The 18440-nt window shown below is 53.5% G+C and overlaps 2 protein-coding genes across 2 annotated transcripts; one reads left to right on the forward strand and one right to left on the reverse strand.

The window, feature by feature from the left end:
* The first annotated feature begins 321 nt into the window (after nt 1–321).
* Nucleotides 322–6325, forward strand: Msln (mesothelin). Its single transcript, XM_075989677.1, has 17 exons — nt 322–378; nt 477–567; nt 919–962; nt 1287–1336; nt 1636–1756; nt 2305–2390; nt 2698–2827; nt 2919–3112; nt 3342–3432; nt 3507–3606; nt 3865–4043; nt 4141–4296; nt 4376–4518; nt 4596–4723; nt 5410–5504; nt 5857–6043; nt 6114–6325. The coding sequence occupies exons 2-17, from the start codon at nt 480–482 to the stop codon at nt 6200–6202; spliced, it is 1881 nt and encodes a 626-aa protein (XP_075845792.1). The 5' UTR covers nt 322–378; nt 477–479; the 3' UTR covers nt 6203–6325.
* Nucleotides 6326–6922: 597 nt separating this feature from the next.
* Nucleotides 6923–17740, reverse strand: LOC142859510 (mesothelin-like protein). The gene is made up of 15 exons (XM_075989678.1): nt 17698–17740; nt 16773–16893; nt 15652–15772; nt 12157–12242; nt 11879–12005; nt 11611–11801; nt 11169–11259; nt 10833–10974; nt 10302–10489; nt 10074–10229; nt 9863–9990; nt 8685–8815; nt 8459–8553; nt 7844–8093; nt 6923–7313 (listed from the first exon to the last, which is right to left on the reverse strand). The coding sequence occupies exons 1-15, from the start codon at nt 17738–17740 to the stop codon at nt 7087–7089; spliced, it is 2097 nt and encodes a 698-aa protein (XP_075845793.1). The 3' UTR covers nt 6923–7086.
* Nucleotides 17741–18440: the final 700 nt, after the last annotated feature.

The raw sequence follows: 18440 nt of genomic DNA on the forward strand, positions 1-18440 counted from the left end.
GCACTGTCTACCTGATGGGGCCCTGCATTTGTGCAGAGCACAGATTCCTTCAGCCTCACACCCCACGGAAAAGGGTGGCTCAACATAAGCCCCAGCCTGAGCCACTCAGTCTCCCAGTACAAATGGGGGTACCAGTAACAACCTGCGCAGGAGACACCCCTGCCTCCTGATTCTCTCCCTACAGCTCTTCCCTGCTCTGTAGGGACCGAGGGTGGGCTCAGCTGTCCACTGGGCCTCATAGCCGGGGTGCCTGGCTGACTCAGACCTAGGACCCTCCCTGTAGGAGGGCTGATTTTCCTAGGGGCGGGGCTGGCAAGCGGTCAGTGTGGAGAGTCTGCCTGGGAGACACTACTGCAGGTGCCCACAGAGGTTGGACAGGTGCTTTCCCAGGCCCAAAGGCTTCTCATTGTTCCCAAACTGTGGTGTGGGGTGAAGGCTGGCACAGTTGGGAACCTCAAAACTCTTGTTGTCTACAGACCATGATGTTGCCAAGAGCTCGACCCCTGCTGGGGTCCTGTGGGAGCCCCATCTGCTGTGGAAGCCTTCTACTACTTCTCCTTAGTCTTGGTGAGTACGGGGTGGGCTGCTCACCAGAGAGAGAGGTAAGGGAGCCCAGGCCTTCATGGGTAGGGACGTTGGGAGAGGCTTTACTTTCCCTGTGCTTTCTCTTTGGGTCATTGCTGGTGGCCTGAGTTCCAGGAGGGTTAGGGACTGAGATCAATGAAAGGCCTGGAAGGTGGTGTCACACTCCTGGCAGGGAAGACCCCTGGGCCTGGGGAGTGCAGGAATATGACATAATAGGGTACAGGGGCCTTAACTCTCTCTTTTTACACCCACTGGGGTATACAGAGGGCTGGGACCAGGGAATGGCCCTGTTTTGCCCTGCCCTTCCTCTAGCCTTGCGCCTTCTGCCCACAGGGTGGATGCCACTTTTGCAGGTCCAGACTACAAAGACGGGCCAGGTGAGGTCCTCTGGAGGGCACAGGGGGATTATCTAGTCTTGGGGCTGTGGACGTTGTTTTCTTCACACATGGATACATTCATCTCTGAGCATTCAAAGACAGCCGTTGATCATTGTTGACCCAGAGAGCAGCAGCATCTTGGCTGCAGCTGGGCCCCAAAAGGAGCGGAGTTGGGAAGCAGTCAAGCCCTTGGGAGTTAAGTCACAGGCCCCAGAGGTAGCCAGACTCAGGCAGTACCTGGACCTTGAAAGAGTTGAGACCACACCGAGAGGCAAGGAAGCACCTATGTGCTTGGGGAAATGTCAGCCAGGCCCTGTCTTCTAGGAGGCTGCATTCCACTGTGCTAAACTGACTGGCACCCCTGACTTTGCCAGGTGGGTTCAGCTGCTTTTGGGGGCCTCGGGAGACCTTGTTGACTGAATAAGCACATGCCAGGAGCCCAAATGTTCATCCTTTAATGTCCTCTGTGTCTCTACCCACCTCCATCCCCACCTGGCTGGCTCAGGGCTGGGGGAGGAACTATGCTCCAGGGCATAAGCACTGTGCCCTCCAGGCTGTTACTAGTCCCAGAGAAGGCCATGAGAACCCCAGGGTCCTGAAGGGAGGGGTCTCCGGGCAGGGAAGCACTTCGAGAGGGACAGTGTCGGGTGCAGACTACCGGCCCTGTCCCCAGTCTTCCCGCAGGCGTCTTTCTTGGCCTCACATGTCATGAAGTATCTGGTCTGAGCATGGAGCATGCCCAGGGACTGGCTATGGCTGTGAGGAAGAAGAATGTCACATTGCGAGTGAATCAGGTCAGTCCCCCCTAGGGTCCTCGGGTGAGGTGGTGAGGTGCGGGAGACCAGACACTGGCTGGAGAGTTGGTGGTTAGTTTCTCTGGCACCGCTGCTCCCTTTCATCCCCACCCAGGATCTCATCCTGGCTGGTGGCTTCCCTCAGGGCTCTTCTTGCCGCCTAAGTTGACCACTAGGTTCAGCTCTCTGGGTGTCTGAAGGCCTCCCCCCAACCCTGCATGGGCCTGCTACCCTTTCTCAAGTCTGAGATGACCTTGCTGTCCCTCTCCTGGAGGCCTTGCCTCCTCTTTCAAAGTTCTGTCCTCAAACATGGCCAATGGTGTCAGGTCTCAGGCGGGGGAGAGGGAGGACAGCCTGACCATGGATTCCAGACAGGCAAGCCTGTCCCTGACTCTCGACGCAGTGGGGTGTTCATGCCACAGGCTGCGTGAACAGGGTCAGGGTACAGCATGTGGCCCATAGTATGGGATAGAACTGGGGTGCCCCAGGCCATCCTTGAGGGCTGTGGCCCAGAACATTCTGAGCGGTATGCCCTGGTCTCCCGGCAGCTGCGCTGTCTGGCACGTCGCCTTCCTAAGCGCCTCACCAATGAGGAACTGGATGCCCTCCCGCTGGATCTGCTGCTCTTCCTCAAGTAGGTCTCAAACTGGGGACTTGGTCTCATCTTCCACCCCCTCAGCCCCCGCCTTGCCCTGTGCAGTGATTGGGTGGCTTTGCCAGGGAGGCAGGCAATGAAGTGTGTGCGTGCCTACGTGTGTGTGTGTTTGTGGATGTGTGTGTGCGCGTGCATGCATCTGGGCATCAGAAGACAATCATAGAAACTGAGTATGGTTTAGCCAAGGGTGGGACTGTATTGTGCTGAAGCTGTGAGTTTTCTTCTTTCTTTCTTTCTTTTTTTTTTGTTTTTTTGAGACAGTAATTCGCATACTCCCTCTCCACAGTCCAGCCATGTTTCCAGAGCAACAGGCCTGTGCCCACTTCTTCTCCCTCATCGCTAAAGCCAATGTAGATATGCTTCCACAGAGATCTCTGGAGCGCCAGAGGCTGCTGCCCGCAGCTCTGAAATGCCGGGTATGGAATGGTACCATCTACTGGAGGTAGAGACAAAACACGGAGTGGGCTCGGTGGTCCCCCTAAGGTACTGAAGCCGCTGTGTGTGCAGGGCATGTATAGCTTTCAAGTGAGCGAGGCAGACGCGCAGGCTCTCGGAGGCCTGGTCTGTGACCTGCCTGCGAAATTTGTGGTCAATTCTTCGGAAGTCCTTCTCCCCTTGCTGGCAGGCTGCCGAGGACCCCTGAACGTGGGCCAGGAAGAGGCAGTCAAGGAGGCTCTGAGGAGTGGAAGACCCCCGTATGGGTGAGTGGGAATGGCTTAGCATATGGGCAGATATGTGTAAGGATATCCATAGCCAGAATGGGTTGCCTAGGGCCGCGTGACCCCTGCTGTATCCTGTCAGGTCTCGTTCCCTAGGAGGCTGCACTCCATAATCTCTCAGCAGAGGCATTGTCTGGTCCAGTTTTTGTCTCCTGATCTCTGTCTGGGGCCACATTCTGGGTCTCTGATCTGGGCCTCTGTTTCTGGACAGCCCCCCATCGAGGTGGTCAGTCTCCACTCTGGAAGCTCTGCAGGGCCTGCTGACAGTGTTGGATGAGTCCATCACCCGTAGGATCCCTAAGGTAAGGTCCTGCTCCCTGAGCTGTCATAGAAGCTGCTGGGCTTTTCTGTTCAACCTACTGTGTTTCATTTTCAGGACGTTGTAGCTGAATGGCTGCAACACATCTCCCAGGACCCCTCCTGCCTGGAGTCTAAGCTGACTGCCACGCTCCCAAGGTTCAGGCGGGACACAGAAAGTGAGTCCAGAGCCATGTCTGTTGGGCAGCAGCCTGAGATACGACACTAGGGATGAGGAGTCTAGAGTTGTAGTGTTTCATTTGCTCCTGCCAGTGACCCTTCCAGGCTCCTCAGCTTGGTCAGTCACAGCTTCCCAGGGTGAATAGAGTTGCACCATTTTGTCAGTGGGTAAACTGAGGCCAATGTGTCATGGTAGGTGTGGGAGGAGGGAGAGTTGAGAGGAGCATGCAGCCTCTGACTCTTGCCCGCCCCTCCAGAGAAAGCCTGCCCTCCGGGGCGGGAGCCCCAGGAAGTGGATGAAAACCTCATCTTCTACCAGGATTGGGAGCTAGAGGCCTGTGTTGATGGCACCATGCTGGCCACCCAGATGGACCTTGTGAATGAGATTCCCTTCACCTACGAGCAGCTCAACATCTTCAAGCACAAACTGGACAAGGTAACTCCTAACGGGCTTCTTCCTGTCTGCTGTGCCCAGGACTGCTTTCCCAAGGGCCCCGGGAGTTGTTCTGGCCCTCATGATCCTGTTTCCATAGACCTATCCACAAGGCTATCCTGAGTCCCTGATCCAGCAGCTGGGTCACTTCTTCCGGTACATCAGCCCCGAGGACATCCGCCAGTGGAATGTGACCTCATCAGAGACAGTGAAAACGCTGCTCAAGGTCACCAAAGGACAAAAGATGGATGATCAGGTACCCCAGAAGACATGTAGTTGGACAAGGGGACGCATCTTTCCCTGCCCCAAGGAGTCTCAGTGACTTCTTCCCACAGGTGATCGCCCTGGTTGCCTGCTATCTTCGGGGAGGAGGCAGACTAGATGAGGACATAGTAATGGTCCTGAATGGCATCCCTTTAGCCTACTTATGTGACTTCCACCCCCAGGATCTGCACTCTGTACCCTCCAGTGTTATGTGGTGAGTTCCAGTGTGTTCTGTAGGGCAATGGATACCTGAGCCTCCTAATCACTGCCATGTTCCACAATGTTCCCCAGGATGGTTGAGCCCCGAAGTCTGGACAAGTGCAGCCAGAGGCATCTGAGTATCCTCTATGAAAAGGCCTCCTTGGCCTTCCAGAATGTGAGCGGGCAGGAATACTTTGAGAAGATCAGAACATTCCTGGGTGAGTCAAGGCACACGTGGGTGGGTACGACAGGACCTGCAGACCCCACAGTGATATGCCAAGTCCTACCCTCTCCCTGCCCCACCCAGGGCTTCCTAGGTACATGAGGGATCTGACACTGATGACTTTGGCTCTCCCATCCATTCTAACCCCAGTGGTCCAGACAGATGGTTGTTGAGCATAGAAGGGCTTGGGCATCAGAAGACAATCATAGAAGCGGAGTATGGGGAGTATGGTTTAGTCAAGGGTGGGACTGTATTGTGCTGAAGCTGTGAGTTTTCTTCTTTCTTCCTTCTTTTCTTTTTCTTTTTTTCTTTTTCTTTTTCTTTTCTTTTCTTTTCTTTTCTTTTTTTTGAGACAGGGTTTCTCTGTGTTACAGTCCTAGCTGTCCTGGAACTAGCTCTTGTAGATCAGGCTGACCTCTAACTCAGAGATCTGTCTGCCTCTGCCTCCCAAGTGCTGGGATTAAAGGTGTACCACCACCTCCCGGCTGTTTTTGTTTCTTTGAGACAGGATTTTTCTGTGTAACAATCCTGACTGTCCTGGAACTCACTTTGTAGACCAGGCTGGCCTTGAACTCACTGAGATCCACCTGCCTCTGCCTCCTGAGTGCTGGATCTAAAAGTGTGCACCACCACCCTCCAGCTCTACTGCGAGTTTTCAAACTGGGGCCCTGATACCTGCAGGTGGGGCCTCTGTGGAGGACCTGAGGACCCTCAGCCAGCAGAACGTGAGCATGGACTTAGCCACCTTCAAGACGCTGCAGGTGGATGCCCTGGTGGTAAGCGGAGAGGGGAACTCATGAGGGAGGGGCTCAAGAGAGGCACTACAGAAAGTAGCCAGGTCTCTTGAGAAGAGCTTGTGGGTGGGTGGGTGGGTGGTGGTCCTTTGTTGGGAAGAGCCTCATGAGGGCCCAGTGTTAAAGCAGGAGTATAGGAGAGACGAGAAACAGGACTTCATGAGAAGGAATTGGTCCTTATGAGGGAGGAGTTTGAACAGGCTCAGCTGGAAGAGGTGTGGCCTCACAAGGGGCCCCTTGTATATAAGTGTTATGGGCTGCAGTTTTCTCACAGTTGACCCTCCAACCTTCTGGGGACCTAAGAGACCCTGATGGCCACGTCATACTCTGACAGGGGCTGACTGTGGATGAGGTACAGAAACTTCTAGGGCCACACATTGAGGGCCTGAAGACAGAGCAAGATAAAAGCCCTGTCCGGGACTGGCTCTCCCGGCAGCAGCAGGAAGACCTGGACAGACTGGGTTTGGGACTTCAGGCTGGCATCCCCAATGGCTACCTGGTCCTGGACCTCAAACTCCAAGGTGAGCTGGGCTGCCCAGGGGCAGAGCTGGGGGGTGGAGTCAGGAGTCTGAGTGGCCTCTCTTTTTGCAGAGGCCTTCTCCAGCGGAGCCCCACTCCTCGGAGCAGGACTTGTGTTTGCATGGACCCCAGCTCTGCTCCCAGCTTTAATACTGAGCTGAGACTATCACCCCCAAGGTTCCTGGCCCCAACCCTACTGTGGAGTCCCATCTTGACCAGGAGCAGGACCCCAGGGTTACTGCCAAAATTTGAGGACCCTTGAACTCAATAAACAGTGGCATTCACCCCCTTGAGATGCTCTGTGGTGTTCCTAGGACCAGTCCAGAGAATGACCCTGAAGTTCCTTGTGATCACAGAATCACACAAACACAGTTCTCTGTGTTTGTCCCTCCCAGTCTCTTAGAAAGGAGAAGGGGGCTGGGTGGCCTAGCGGTTAAGAGCACTGGCTGCTCTTCCAGAGGACCCAATTCTCAGCACCCACATGGCAGCTCACAACTGTCTGTAACTCCAGTTCTAGGAATCTGATGCCCTCACACAGACACCCATGCAGATAAAACACCAATGCACATAAAAATAAATATTTAAAAAATGTAAAAAAAGGAAAAAAACCCAGAAGGATGAAAAATGGGCTCCGCCCCCCCTCCAGGCAGGAGATAGCTATTCAAGGCCTTCCTGGTGGGAACCATCTCCAAGGTAGTGGAACCCCCGAGACCCCAGCTGAGGGTGTGGGAGGCCACCACAGTTTGGGCCCTGCCAAGAGGATTCTGCCCTCAACAAGGTCCTAGCAGAGACTTGGGCTGTACGATAGCCGTGTGCTTTATTCAGATCCCCAGTGAGGGCAGTGACATTGAGGTGGCACCAAGTTCCACTTCTCTTGGAATAGGCCAGAAGATCTGGACCCTCATCTCCTCCTATCAGCTTGTTCTTGTGGGTGGGCAGGTTCTAGCTCCTTCTGAACCCAGGTCCTGGGAGCTGAGGTGTGTGTCAGAGCCGGTCTCCTAGGATGGGGAACAGAGCAGGTCCCCTGAGACCTGGGACATAGACTTCAGCCTAGGTGGGTGTCTTGTTCCATCTGGCAGCTCTGCTGCTTCTGTATCTGATGTTCAGGGGTCCGACCACTCGGGGTCAGCACCAGTGGCAGTGTCCAGGGTCCTAGTGTCCTGGGAGCAGTGCCTATTGATCCCGAAGGTGCCTGGCACAGCAGCAGCCACAAGAGGCTGGAAGGCAGAGCCACAGTGAGTGACAGGTACCCCAGGTGAACTAGAGGGCATCCTGCGGGTGGAACAGGAAAAGGACTCATTAGTCCTGATTAGAAGATACCCCAGAGTCCCTTCTGTCGGCCTTCCCCTTGTAGTGGTGATAGCTATGCGGGCTAGTGGGGACCCCATCCACAGCTGCTCTTCAGGTCCTTGCGCTTGGCTAGGCAAGTTCTTTCTGCTGAGCTATATCCCCAGCTCTCCTCACGCCCATGTATGTGTGTGTGTGTGTGTATATACATACACATGCACACGCACGCGCGCACACACACACACACACACACACACACACGTTTTCCAGGCTCATCTTAAACTTTCTCTGCAGCTCAGGCAGGTCTTGTATTCCTCCTCCTGAGTAGCTGGGATTACAACCCTGGGCCACTGGGCTTGGTTCTTGTTGAATGGGTTTGGGAGGAGCAATTGTATCACTATAGATGGTTCAACAGGCAATGACCTGTGACACATGGGCAGACTCCCTAGGAGGCAAAGGAAAGGCAGGGACAGCCAGGGTTCTGCTAAGGATGGGAACAGGGGTGTGGACCATACCTGAGGTGGGGGCAACACCATCATTCCCTGGCCGATTCAAGGTATGGATCAAGTTGGATGGCGGGTAGGCAGTGTTGGTGGGGGGCCTGCTGATCCCGTAGGCCAGGGTGCTGGTGTCCAGGCCCATCTCAGACAGGTCTGACATGTTCTGGCTGTGCATCCACAGGATGACGCTTGGATGGCTGCGGGCCTTCTGCAGGTCCCCCACATTCTGACCCAGCAGGTTTCTCACATTGTCCACACTCAGGTTCTGCAAACGAAGCCAGGGTTCTTGGGGGGAGGTGTACAGATCCATGGGGCTGCCTTTCCCAGTCAAGGACCCAGCAAGGGAAGTGCGGCTCCCAGGACTGAGCGGGAGGACTGTGAGGCACAGAGGTCACATGACATCTGTATCCCTTAGGCTTTGGAACATATGGGTCTGAGACCTGGGGTTCCCAGCTTGACCAACCCCATCCTGTCTGCCTACTACAGAGACAGACTTCGAGCCAGACATTGTGGTGTTTATCCCAGCACTCAAGACACTGAGGCAGGAGAATTACGAGTGCCAGGCCAGCCTAGGATACAAAGTAAGACCACATCTCAATAAGACAAAAGAGAGGTAGCCCCTGGACCCACCTTCAACATAAAGGGATTGAGGTTGGTGAATGTATCAATGTCCATGGAGATGTTGGCCTGGGCCAGGTACTGAAGTTCCTTCAAGGGGGCACCACCTTGAGAGAGCAGAGATGAGGGACAGAGAGGCATAGGACTTGTGTTGGGGGGTAACACACAGGGCAAAGATAGGGGCGTATTAAGGAGAGGCAGAGGACTTAGGGAAGAAGAGGCATGGTTCAGGGCTCACCGAGGTAGGGGCGTATTAAGTAGTAGTATTCTCCCACAGTGCTGGCGTTCCTAAAGACCTCGTGAGCCTTGGCGAAGAGCACATCCTTCCGACTCTGAGGGCAGGGAGAGATGTCCGGAGCCCCAGCCAGCCTAGGGGTAGGATGAGGCAGATGAGTAGGCTCAAAGTCCTTGCCCTGAACCGCTAGGAGAGCCTCTACCCCTTGAAACACAATTTCTTCTTGCCACCTGTACTGGGTGAGAGTATAAAGCCCCAAATTTAAATCCATCTGGTACTTCAGAAAGTGCCTTTATTTGGAAACAAGAAACTCTTGGCAGATGAAATCAGAGTAGAAGATGGAAGTTCCACTGGGCTAGGTGAGCCTAACTTCTTCGTGTCCTTATGACAAGCAAGGGCTTTTGTATACAGCATACAGGTAAGCGCAAGAAAGGCCTTCCCTGCGAGGTTCCAAGGGGCCTGGCCCTGCAGACATTCTGACTTTGTACTTCTGGCCTAGAGAATATATTTCTCATTTTAAGTCACTCAGTTTGTGGTACTTCCTTTTCTTCATTTTATATTTTTTGTCATTTTTCAGTATTATTTATGTGTGCATGCACACGTGTGTGAGCACCACGGTGTATGTGTGGAGGTCTGAGGACAGCTTGAAGATGTCAATACTTGCCTTCACCCGGTGGGACCAGGGATCGAACTCGGGTGGTGAGACTTGGCGGCAAGCACTTTACCCTCTGAACCATCTTGTTAACTCTCTTGTGCATGTTCATGTGTGTGTGTTCGCACACATGTGTGCATGTGTGCAGGCCGGGGGTTGACTTCGGGTATCTTTCTCAGTAGCAATTATTTTTGGGGATATTGGTTTGGTTCATCATTTCCACTAGACTGGTCAGCTAGTCCTGCTGGCCAGCAAGCCCCAGGGATCCTGCTGTCTCTGTTTCTCCATGCTGACATCCCAGGTGTGGCTGCCAGCTCCAGCTTTTTATTCTGTGTGCTGGAGACTAGAATTTGGGTCTGATCGCTTGTACTGCACACACTTCCTAGCTGTCCCTCTTGCCATTGGTGACATTATCTTATAGTGGTCCAGCGTGCCTCTGATAGCCTGGCTTGAACCGTTTCACCACCCCTCCACAGCCTCGGTTTCCCCTATGCCTCATGCTGTGAAGGTGGTTGACAGGGAGGCTCACCGGAACTCTGAGGGCTGGATGATCTGGATTTGCTTGAGGCTCATCCAGCAGAGACGGGAACCCCCGATGGCCACCAGAAGAGCGCCAGTAAGCTTGCCATTGTGGTCCAAGAACTTCTGTAGAACTGCCTAGAGGCAGGTCCAAGGTCAATGGGTCTGGGCAAACCAGACCAGCCAGCTTCAGCCCCATTGCCAGCCTCCGCCACCCTCACCTCTGTCTGGTTCTCCAGAGCTGCGTCTGAGGCCAGCAGGACCATCACCGTGTCTCCAGATGTGATGTTCCACTGGCCTATCTCAGCGAGGGAGTAGAGGTAGACCAGCGAGGCGATGAGGTGCAGCTGGTCCTCGGGGATGCCATGCGGGTAGATCTGAAGCAGGCGGGCAGTTTAAGATGCAGCCAAGCCCTCCAGCCTCCACCCCATTATTAACCATCCACACACCTGAGCAAGCTTGGCTTTGACAACACGCTGGCACTCTGCGGGCAGTGGGTGTTGCAGTAAGGGGTCCAGGTTGGCCCTGAGCACACGTGTCCCCAGGCAGGACTCCAGCTGGGTGCAGTCATAGTGCACCAGGAAGAGGTCATCATGCAGGGTGGCTGCCGTGATGTTGCCACGGACACAGGAGCTCCCTGCATGGAGTGCCGATGAGCAAGCAGGCAGGCGAAGGCCTGAGCTGACAGCTTGCTGGCTTTGGGACCCATCTTTGATCCTAGCCTTCACTTTCTTCTTGTTTGTTTGCTTTTGAGGGGCAGAGTCTTACTATGTATCTTGAGTTGGCCTCAAACTTAAGATCCTCCTGCCTCGGCCCCTTTAGGTGCCACCATGCCCACCCCCTTTACTTCTGATTGTAACCAGACCTTGACTTGCTCCTCATCCTTGGTCTCCAGCCAAGAGCTTGACCCAGACTAGGCCAAAATGAGGAGTCCAGACTGAGGGAGGCATGGTGTCCCTAATACACCTGGTCGCACTAACCTGTGCGCCGCTTGAGCCTTGAGGATACCGAGTTGGCCTTGGACTCCAGGAAGTTGGTAACGAAGCGCCTGGCATCGTGCCTGCTCAGCTGGCCTGCCCGGTAAGCAGCCACCACACTGCGGAAGAAGTCCAAGCCTACAGCCTGGCAGGGGCAAGTACGTCCATTCCCAATCATAGGAAGGGCTGCCCTAGTCCCTCCCTCTGCCCGTGGGCCATATGTGCTGTGATGGGAAAACCCACGGCCACCACTCAAGGCTCAGGGTGGCTGTGTGGTGCTCATGGTCCTGGATGGACAGGTGGTGTCCACAGCCAGTCCCACTCCAGGTGCCTTCCTACCTCCTGCACCTTCTCCCACAACTGGGGGCTGATGTAGGTGGCCAGAGGTCCCAGCGCCTGCAGCCCCTCCAGGTTCCAGGATTCAGGCGGCCTGGTGCATGGGAAAGGGTTCTGAGTAGGAGTCTAACATGCCGCCCCATCCCATAAGCAGGCGGGAAGAGTGTTCGTAGGCTCTTAATTCCTGGCCAGTGCCTACAGTCTTGGGGATTGGTACTGCTGTGAACCCCAGATGATGGAATGCACGTTAACCCTGTGCTTCCCTCCATGCCTTAACCTGAAATGTCAGAGTCGGGCAGGACCTTGGGTCAGAATTCAAGTAACAAGACTGTAGGAAGTCATCACTGCCATCCTGGCTTCAGACCTCAAACTCCCGCTCATCTCTAGGAAGGAACCCATCCAGCTCCCCTGGTCCCCACTCACCCTGATCCCTGGAACCACCCACCCAATTTGTGTCTTCCCACTGGCCAGCAGGGCGTTGAGGGCTACAGTCTGCATGATGGTTAGCCTCGGGCATCGAAGCAGGTTCTTCAGCACACGGGGGTCTGCAGTCATGATTTGGGGTGCCTCCATGTCACATACCAGGACTCCGAGAAGCCCCAGGTCTGAGGCACTGAGCTGCAGGTGGGGTCTCCCCTGCAGGGACGGTAGATCAGAGTTAAACAGATGACCTGGCTTCACTGCCCAATTCTGTCCTCGCCTGAAGCACCTACCAGACAGGCCAAGGCTGTGTGCTGTAGGGCAACTCTCTGGTTGGGCAAGTTGGCCAGTAGTTCTGTGTCCCCTTGGGCAGCATGGTGAATGAAGGCCCGGCAGTTGGCTTCCCTCACCTGGCTCAGACTGAGGACAAGAGGAGGGATGTCAGGGAGGCAGGATGGGGCCTCCCGCCAGCCTTCCCAGTGTCTCTAGGGTAGCCCAAGACCAGAGGAGGTAGCCCCACCACAACTAGCAGGCACTTAAGCGATATGGAGGTCAGAGCAGGGTCACTCACTTGTAGAAAAGTAGGAGGTTGGGTGGGTGGAACACAAAGTCATCCTGGAGGCCTTGCCGGGCAGCGAGGTTGGCCAAGCAGCTGAGCTGAGCAGGGGCAGAAGTTCAACAGCAGGTCACCGTCACCATCTGTCCAGTGTGGACCGGCCCTGGTGGGATACTGCTCAGACCCATCCCCCTCAGCAGAAGGCACACTTTAAGAAGGAATTGGAGATTCATGTGAGGAAAAACCCCATAGTAGCACGGATATGAGAAGGCAGATGGAAAAACAAGGCCGAGAGAGACAATCCTGAGAGAGGCGAATGGCTAGACCGCAGTTAAAAGCCAGAGATGAGCTGGGTGTGGTGGCACATGCTTTTAACCCCAGCGCTCTGATGCAGAGATGCAGGTGGATCTCCGTGAGCTGGAAGCCAGCCTAGTCTACAGAGTGAGTTCCAGGACAACCCGGACTATGTAGAGACCCTGACTCAAAAAAAAAAAAAAAGAAAATTTGGAAATGTTCAAATTAGATCTGCAGTCACTCAACTGTGTACAGGTTACAAAGCTCATCTAAGACGATGGCCCTACAGATATTAAAGCAGGTCAGTTTTGCCTAGAGAGTGCTGATTCTTTCCTTCTGTCCTTCCATCCTTCTCTCCTTCATAGGGGTTTCACCGTGAAGGCTGTTTAATCGTGAACTCAAGACTCTCTTGCATACTGAGACGACAGGCATACAACATCATGCCTGTTCTGAATACCTGTCTCCATGGCCCCACGTGGGTGTTGACAGATTCCGCCTTTCAGGGACTTGGTTCATTTCATCTAGGTTGTCACACCTGTGTGCACAGACAGACATTTCTTTACAATCCCTCTATTTGCAAGGGGCGTGTAACAAACGGCCCTTGCTTGTTTCCACTATGAGTAATTTGTGTCTGTCTCCTCTCTGTTAGCCAGGCTAGGGGCTCTTCACATTTTCTCAAGGGCAGCTTGTGGCATTGATGGCTTCCTTTAATCCTTTTTTGCTCCAGATTTCATCTTTCCATCTCTTCTTTTAGATTTCTCTTTTTTTCTTTCTTTATTGTTTTTGCTTTTTCGAGACAGGGTTTCTCTGTGTAGCTTTGGAGCCAGTCTGGGAACTCTTTCTGTAGACCAGGCTGGCCTTGAATCACAGAGATAGCCTGCTTCTGTCTCCCGAGCGCTGGGATTAAAGGTGCGCGCCACTGCCGCCTGGCTTTTTTTAGATTTCTATTTCTCTTCCTCCCCTGGCTTCCCGATAGGAAACTCCACCATTGAGTTCAGATATTTTCTTTTAACTTTTACATTATTTATTGATTGATTGTGGTGGTGAGGTTGCACACATGCTGTGGTGTGCATGGGAAGGCAGAGAACAACTCATGGGAGACAGTTCTCTCTTTCCATCTTCTGGGTCCTGGAATCAAATGCGGGATCAGCAGCAAATCCGTTTACCACCTAAGCTATCTTGCGGGACCCGCATCCTTCTCTTTCTGACACACATATTCAAAGCTGTAGTCAGCCACCGTTCTCACTGTACCCCACAGGTTCTGATACATTTTCTTCTTTCTAGACAGGGCCTCATTCTGTAGCTCAGGTTCAAATTCACACTCCTCGTGCATTAGCTCCCAGAATGCTGGGGTGATGGCATTTACCAGCACAGCAGGCTCTATCTGTATTTCCATTTAGCTGAAAACATCTTGATGTCAGACGTGGTAGTGCACTCCTGTAAGCCAAGCACTTGGAAGGTGGAGGCAGAAAGATCAAGAGAGGGCCGGGAAGGTCAGAAAGTGGTCAGGAGGACTTGCTGCTCCTGCAGAGAGCCTGAGCTTGGTTCCCAGCACTCACAGAATGGCTAACAACAATCTGTCACTCCAGTTCCAGGTGACCCGACATCCTCTTCTGGCCCCCTCGGGCACTGCACACACACACACACACACGGTACAGAGAGATATATGTGCAGGCAAAGTGGCCAAATATACTTCACTTTAAAAGAAAAAGAGTTAGGGTCATTCTTGGCTACACGGTGAGTTCAAAACCAGGCTGGGATACATGCAAGAGACTCTCACCACCAGAAAAAAAAATCTTGAGAGTTCTTGGATCAGGTATTATTTAAAAGTGTGTTGTTCATGGACTGAAGAAATGATTTCACATTTATGAGCACTGGTTGCTCTTCCAGAGGTCCTGGGTTCAATTCCCAGCACCCACACGATGGCTCACAGCCATCCATAACTCCAATTCTGGGGCATCTGACACACTCTTCTGATCTCTTCAGGCACCAGGCATGCCTGTGGTGTACATACATACATGGCAGCAAAACAGCCATACACATAAATCTTTTTTTAAAAGGAGCGCGTGGTTCAGTTTCCAAGTATTTGAGTTTTCCATCTACCTTTCTGCCACTGATTTCTTGTTCAAGTTTATTGTGCTGAGGGCAGATACTGGATGCTATCTTCATTGTAAGGTGGGGGAAGGTGGATCTCAGTCAGCGATGCGTCGGTCTTGGTAAGATGCATGTCTTCTGTTGCCATCCACACATACCGTCTCCACGTACTGACTGAGATGCTGAACGAGCTACCTCACCTGTCCCATCCTGACAGGCAGTGGCCATCACTGACTGTCACAGCAGATTTACCTGCTTCTCTGCCCATTCTACCATCTGTGTCATGTCCGTCTGGACACTTTGGGGTTAGGTGCACACATGCTAAGGGTTATATTTAAAAAAAAATAGAAGAGTGTTCTACACAGTTCAGACTAATCCAACTTAGTGGCCCTGCCAAAGGTCCTCAAGTGCTGAGGTTAAAGGCCCGTGCCATAGTGTCCAGCTCTTTCCTTCCGTTAACACGGACAGGTGACATTGGTCAGGCAGGAGAGAGGCCAATGGACTGCAAGATCCTCCCTCACAGTGGACTGGTCCACCCTAAGGAGGCACCTGTGTCCTGGATGAGCCTAGGGAAGGGCCCGAGGCAGTGGACAAGCTTGCGGTCATTTCAAGTCAAGGCAAAAGCACCCTGTAGACAGATTTGCTGGAACACGCTAGAACTTTCCGACGTGGGTGCTCATGTAGATCACCCTATAAGGGAAGAGTTGCCTCAAAAAGGGCCAGACTTCTTGTCACAGTGTGGCCACCAAAAAGTCACATTTTAGGGACTGGAGAGATGGCCTAGCAGTTAAGAGCACCGGCTGCTCTTCCAGAGGACCCGGGTTCAATTTCCAGCACCCACACGGCAGCTCACAACTGTCTGTAACTCCAGTTCCAGGGGATCTGACAACCTCACACCAATGCACATAAAATAAATTTTAATAAATTATTAAAAAGCAGCAACAAAAAGTCATATTCTAGGTGGTTTTGAGGTTGGCAGGATGACTTGGAGACAGTCCTCTAATTCAGGGAGGCTGTGTGCCAACCCCCAAGTCCTCATAAAGCTGCCCCTCCACCTGGATACACTCCAGCATCCTGGGTAGCCTGCAGCACCCGTGCTCTCTCTGCCCTGGAAGCACTTACCTGCCAGGCTTTGAGTGGGACCCTCTGCGAAGCCAGGCTTCTTATTAGAGTGGAGAGCTCTTCCCGGGGCAGCTCGCTGGCTGGCAAGCACCAAAAGTTCTGCAGGAGGGAGGTGTTATCCCTGTATAGTAGATGGAGGGACATGCTGGGTCCAAAGGGGGAAGATCCAGGAAGGAAGGCTTTGGCTACTGCAACGGGGACTTGATCACTCAGTTGTCTCCATGAGTGAGGGAGTAAGAGGCAGGCAAGGTAAGGTGAGGTAAGGTTCTCCTTCCTTCCTTCCTTCCTTCCTTCCTTCCTTCCTTCCTTCCTTCCTTCCTTCCTTCCCTCCCTCCCTCCCTTCCTTCCTTATCTTCCTTCCTTACTTGCTTTCTCCTTCCCTCCTTCCTTCCATTCTAGAGGACCTTGCTAGGACCAGACTCTCAGCTGGATGGGGCTTTAACCTAGGTCCTGCCATCCCTTCTGGGGCTCAGACTTGGACTAGTCCTGATAGCTGCTGATGGACATGGGGTCACATACTGGATGGCCATGGGTGAGGCCATCGTCTGGACCTTTCTCAGGGTGTGACACAAAATCCACCTATTGGGTGGGAGGACATCTCTGATACTAACCCAGGCTTGATTAGATCCACTTGGGATCCTGGCTGTGTTTGACCACTCATTCATTATATTAACCGACTGGTCCATTGACGATCATCATTGGTGATCAAGAAATGGGAATATCCAAGCCCAGGCCTGAGAGCTTGGGACAGAAGGAAATGACGAAGCTAAAATGATTTGGGGATAGCAATGACTTTGAAGTCCCTGCCTGGCACAAGCAGTAAGGGGGGATGGCCTAGAGCTCCAAAGGGGAAGCCTGGGGGGCAGGATATTGGCTGAGGTTGCAAGTCTCTGAAGGTTGAGGCTCCTTGTGAGCATGCCCACACATCTGGCTGGCCAGAGACTTGCCTGCATATAATTGGCACTGAATGCCCAGGTCAGAGCTGGCAAACAGTACCCTGCCTGGGCCTTATGTGCAGACTCTGGACACGGTCCCTCCCCTGGGACCAACAGAGGACTCAGGACCAGTCCTCTCCATGTTCTGTCACAGAAAACAATTGGCTGGACTTGGGTTTTGCTCACCTGACCCATGTGTTGGCTTCACTAGTATTCAGCCCTCCCTTGGGGAAGCCCTTAGTCTGCAGACCAGAGCAGTGGGCAGTGAGGGACAGGAGGAGGGCGAGACCCGGACTCGCCAGGGCACCTGCAACGGAGTGGTAGTGAGAGCATGAGCAGGGGCTCCCTGTGACTTCCTCAACCACAGCCCCCCACCCAAAACGGAGGCAGAACCAGACCAGTTTCTGTGTAGACAGTCTGGATCTGCCCGTGGTTTGTGTCTTCTGGCACACACAGTGTCCACAAGTGTACATACATTTTCTGGCATGGGCATGTGTGTGAGTGTCTCCCTGGTTGTTACTCTGTGTACTCATAATCTGAGCACCGAGACCCCAAAACTCAGAGACAGGGGATTGGTTCCACAGTCTTTCAAGCCCTTTGTTTCTGTAGTGAGACATAAAAGGGTCTCCCAGCCCAGGAGGAGGGGTTTGTTGCCAGGGATGTTCTCTCAATACTCAGAGAAGACACGTAGCAAAATCTCTTCTGCTGTAGCAACAGGGCCTATGGAAGACGGCTATACTCTGATGTCCTTTGTGGACCAGTCTCCTCCCTGCGTCCTTGGGTCCTGGCCTGGTTTATTCTGGGACTACCAAAGGGGACTTGGGCTATGTCCTGCTGCCTATACCAGTGGAGGCTCCTTCTGGCCACAGCCCTGTCTTGTCCCCACTAGGACCCTCAGGCCTATGTTGGTGGGACCGTGTTTCCACACTAGCTGGCTCTGTGTACAGGGGACCTCACTCTCCTCCCTTCCTCCCCTTGAAACAGGTCCCCAAGTTTGAGCTCATGGAGACGGTGCGGCTAGAGCACAAAGAATCCCTACCTCTGCAGCAATGTGATCCAGAGCCACCCAAGGGGCCTAGGGCATCCCCTTAGTGTAGAAGTGTTTTCTCACCCACTCTGGAGCCCAAGGCTGACTGCCGGAGGCTTCCGATCATCCTGGCTGGAGCGTCTCAGGGCAGGGAAGCCCGAAGGCTGTGGGTTGTAGGTCCAGGTCTAGCTGGAGATGAGGCAGGGAGTGACGCAGGTTAGCTTCACAGAAGATGGAAAGAGAGAGAGAAAGAGAAAGAGAAAGCCAGCATCAATATCTTGAGGGTGCCTGACTCTGTCTGGGGAGGAAAACTACCCCACAAACAAGCCTCTCAACGACAGGGAGTGGCAGGGGAGGGGAGCTACTGAGTCTGGCCTTTCTTATCACAGGCAGGCCCCCGGGGAACCCACAGGCGCATTGTCTCCAATTAGCAGATCTCACAAACAGCAAATCTCCCAGGCAGTGGGGGAGAGGTACCCCCACACCTTGTAGCCTAAACCTCAGACCTCAGCTGTCTCTGAGATCTCCATTCTAGAAGAGGGGACCCAGCCAGAGCTGTTGGACTGCTCTGAGCCACTGACTGCCCCCCACCCTGCATGTACACTATGATGACTTTGGGGCCCCTCTGACTTTCTGACTCTAAGTGGCCCAAGAGGCACACAGAAAGGTTACTGCCCTGTGTAGGGGCTAAAACAGGCTCAGATGCCGAGCAGCCTGAACACTATGGTCTAGCTGGTGTCTTCTGACCTCACAGGTCTTACCTGAGCAGGAATGTGGTCTCTGGTAGTGGAGCTGATGTTCAGGGACCAGGGAGGAGGCTGCTCCTG

The sequence above is a fragment of the Microtus pennsylvanicus genome, chromosome 11 (assembly GCF_037038515.1).
Source record: "Microtus pennsylvanicus isolate mMicPen1 chromosome 11, mMicPen1.hap1, whole genome shotgun sequence".
Classification (NCBI taxonomy): Eukaryota; Metazoa; Chordata; class Mammalia; order Rodentia; family Cricetidae; genus Microtus; species Microtus pennsylvanicus.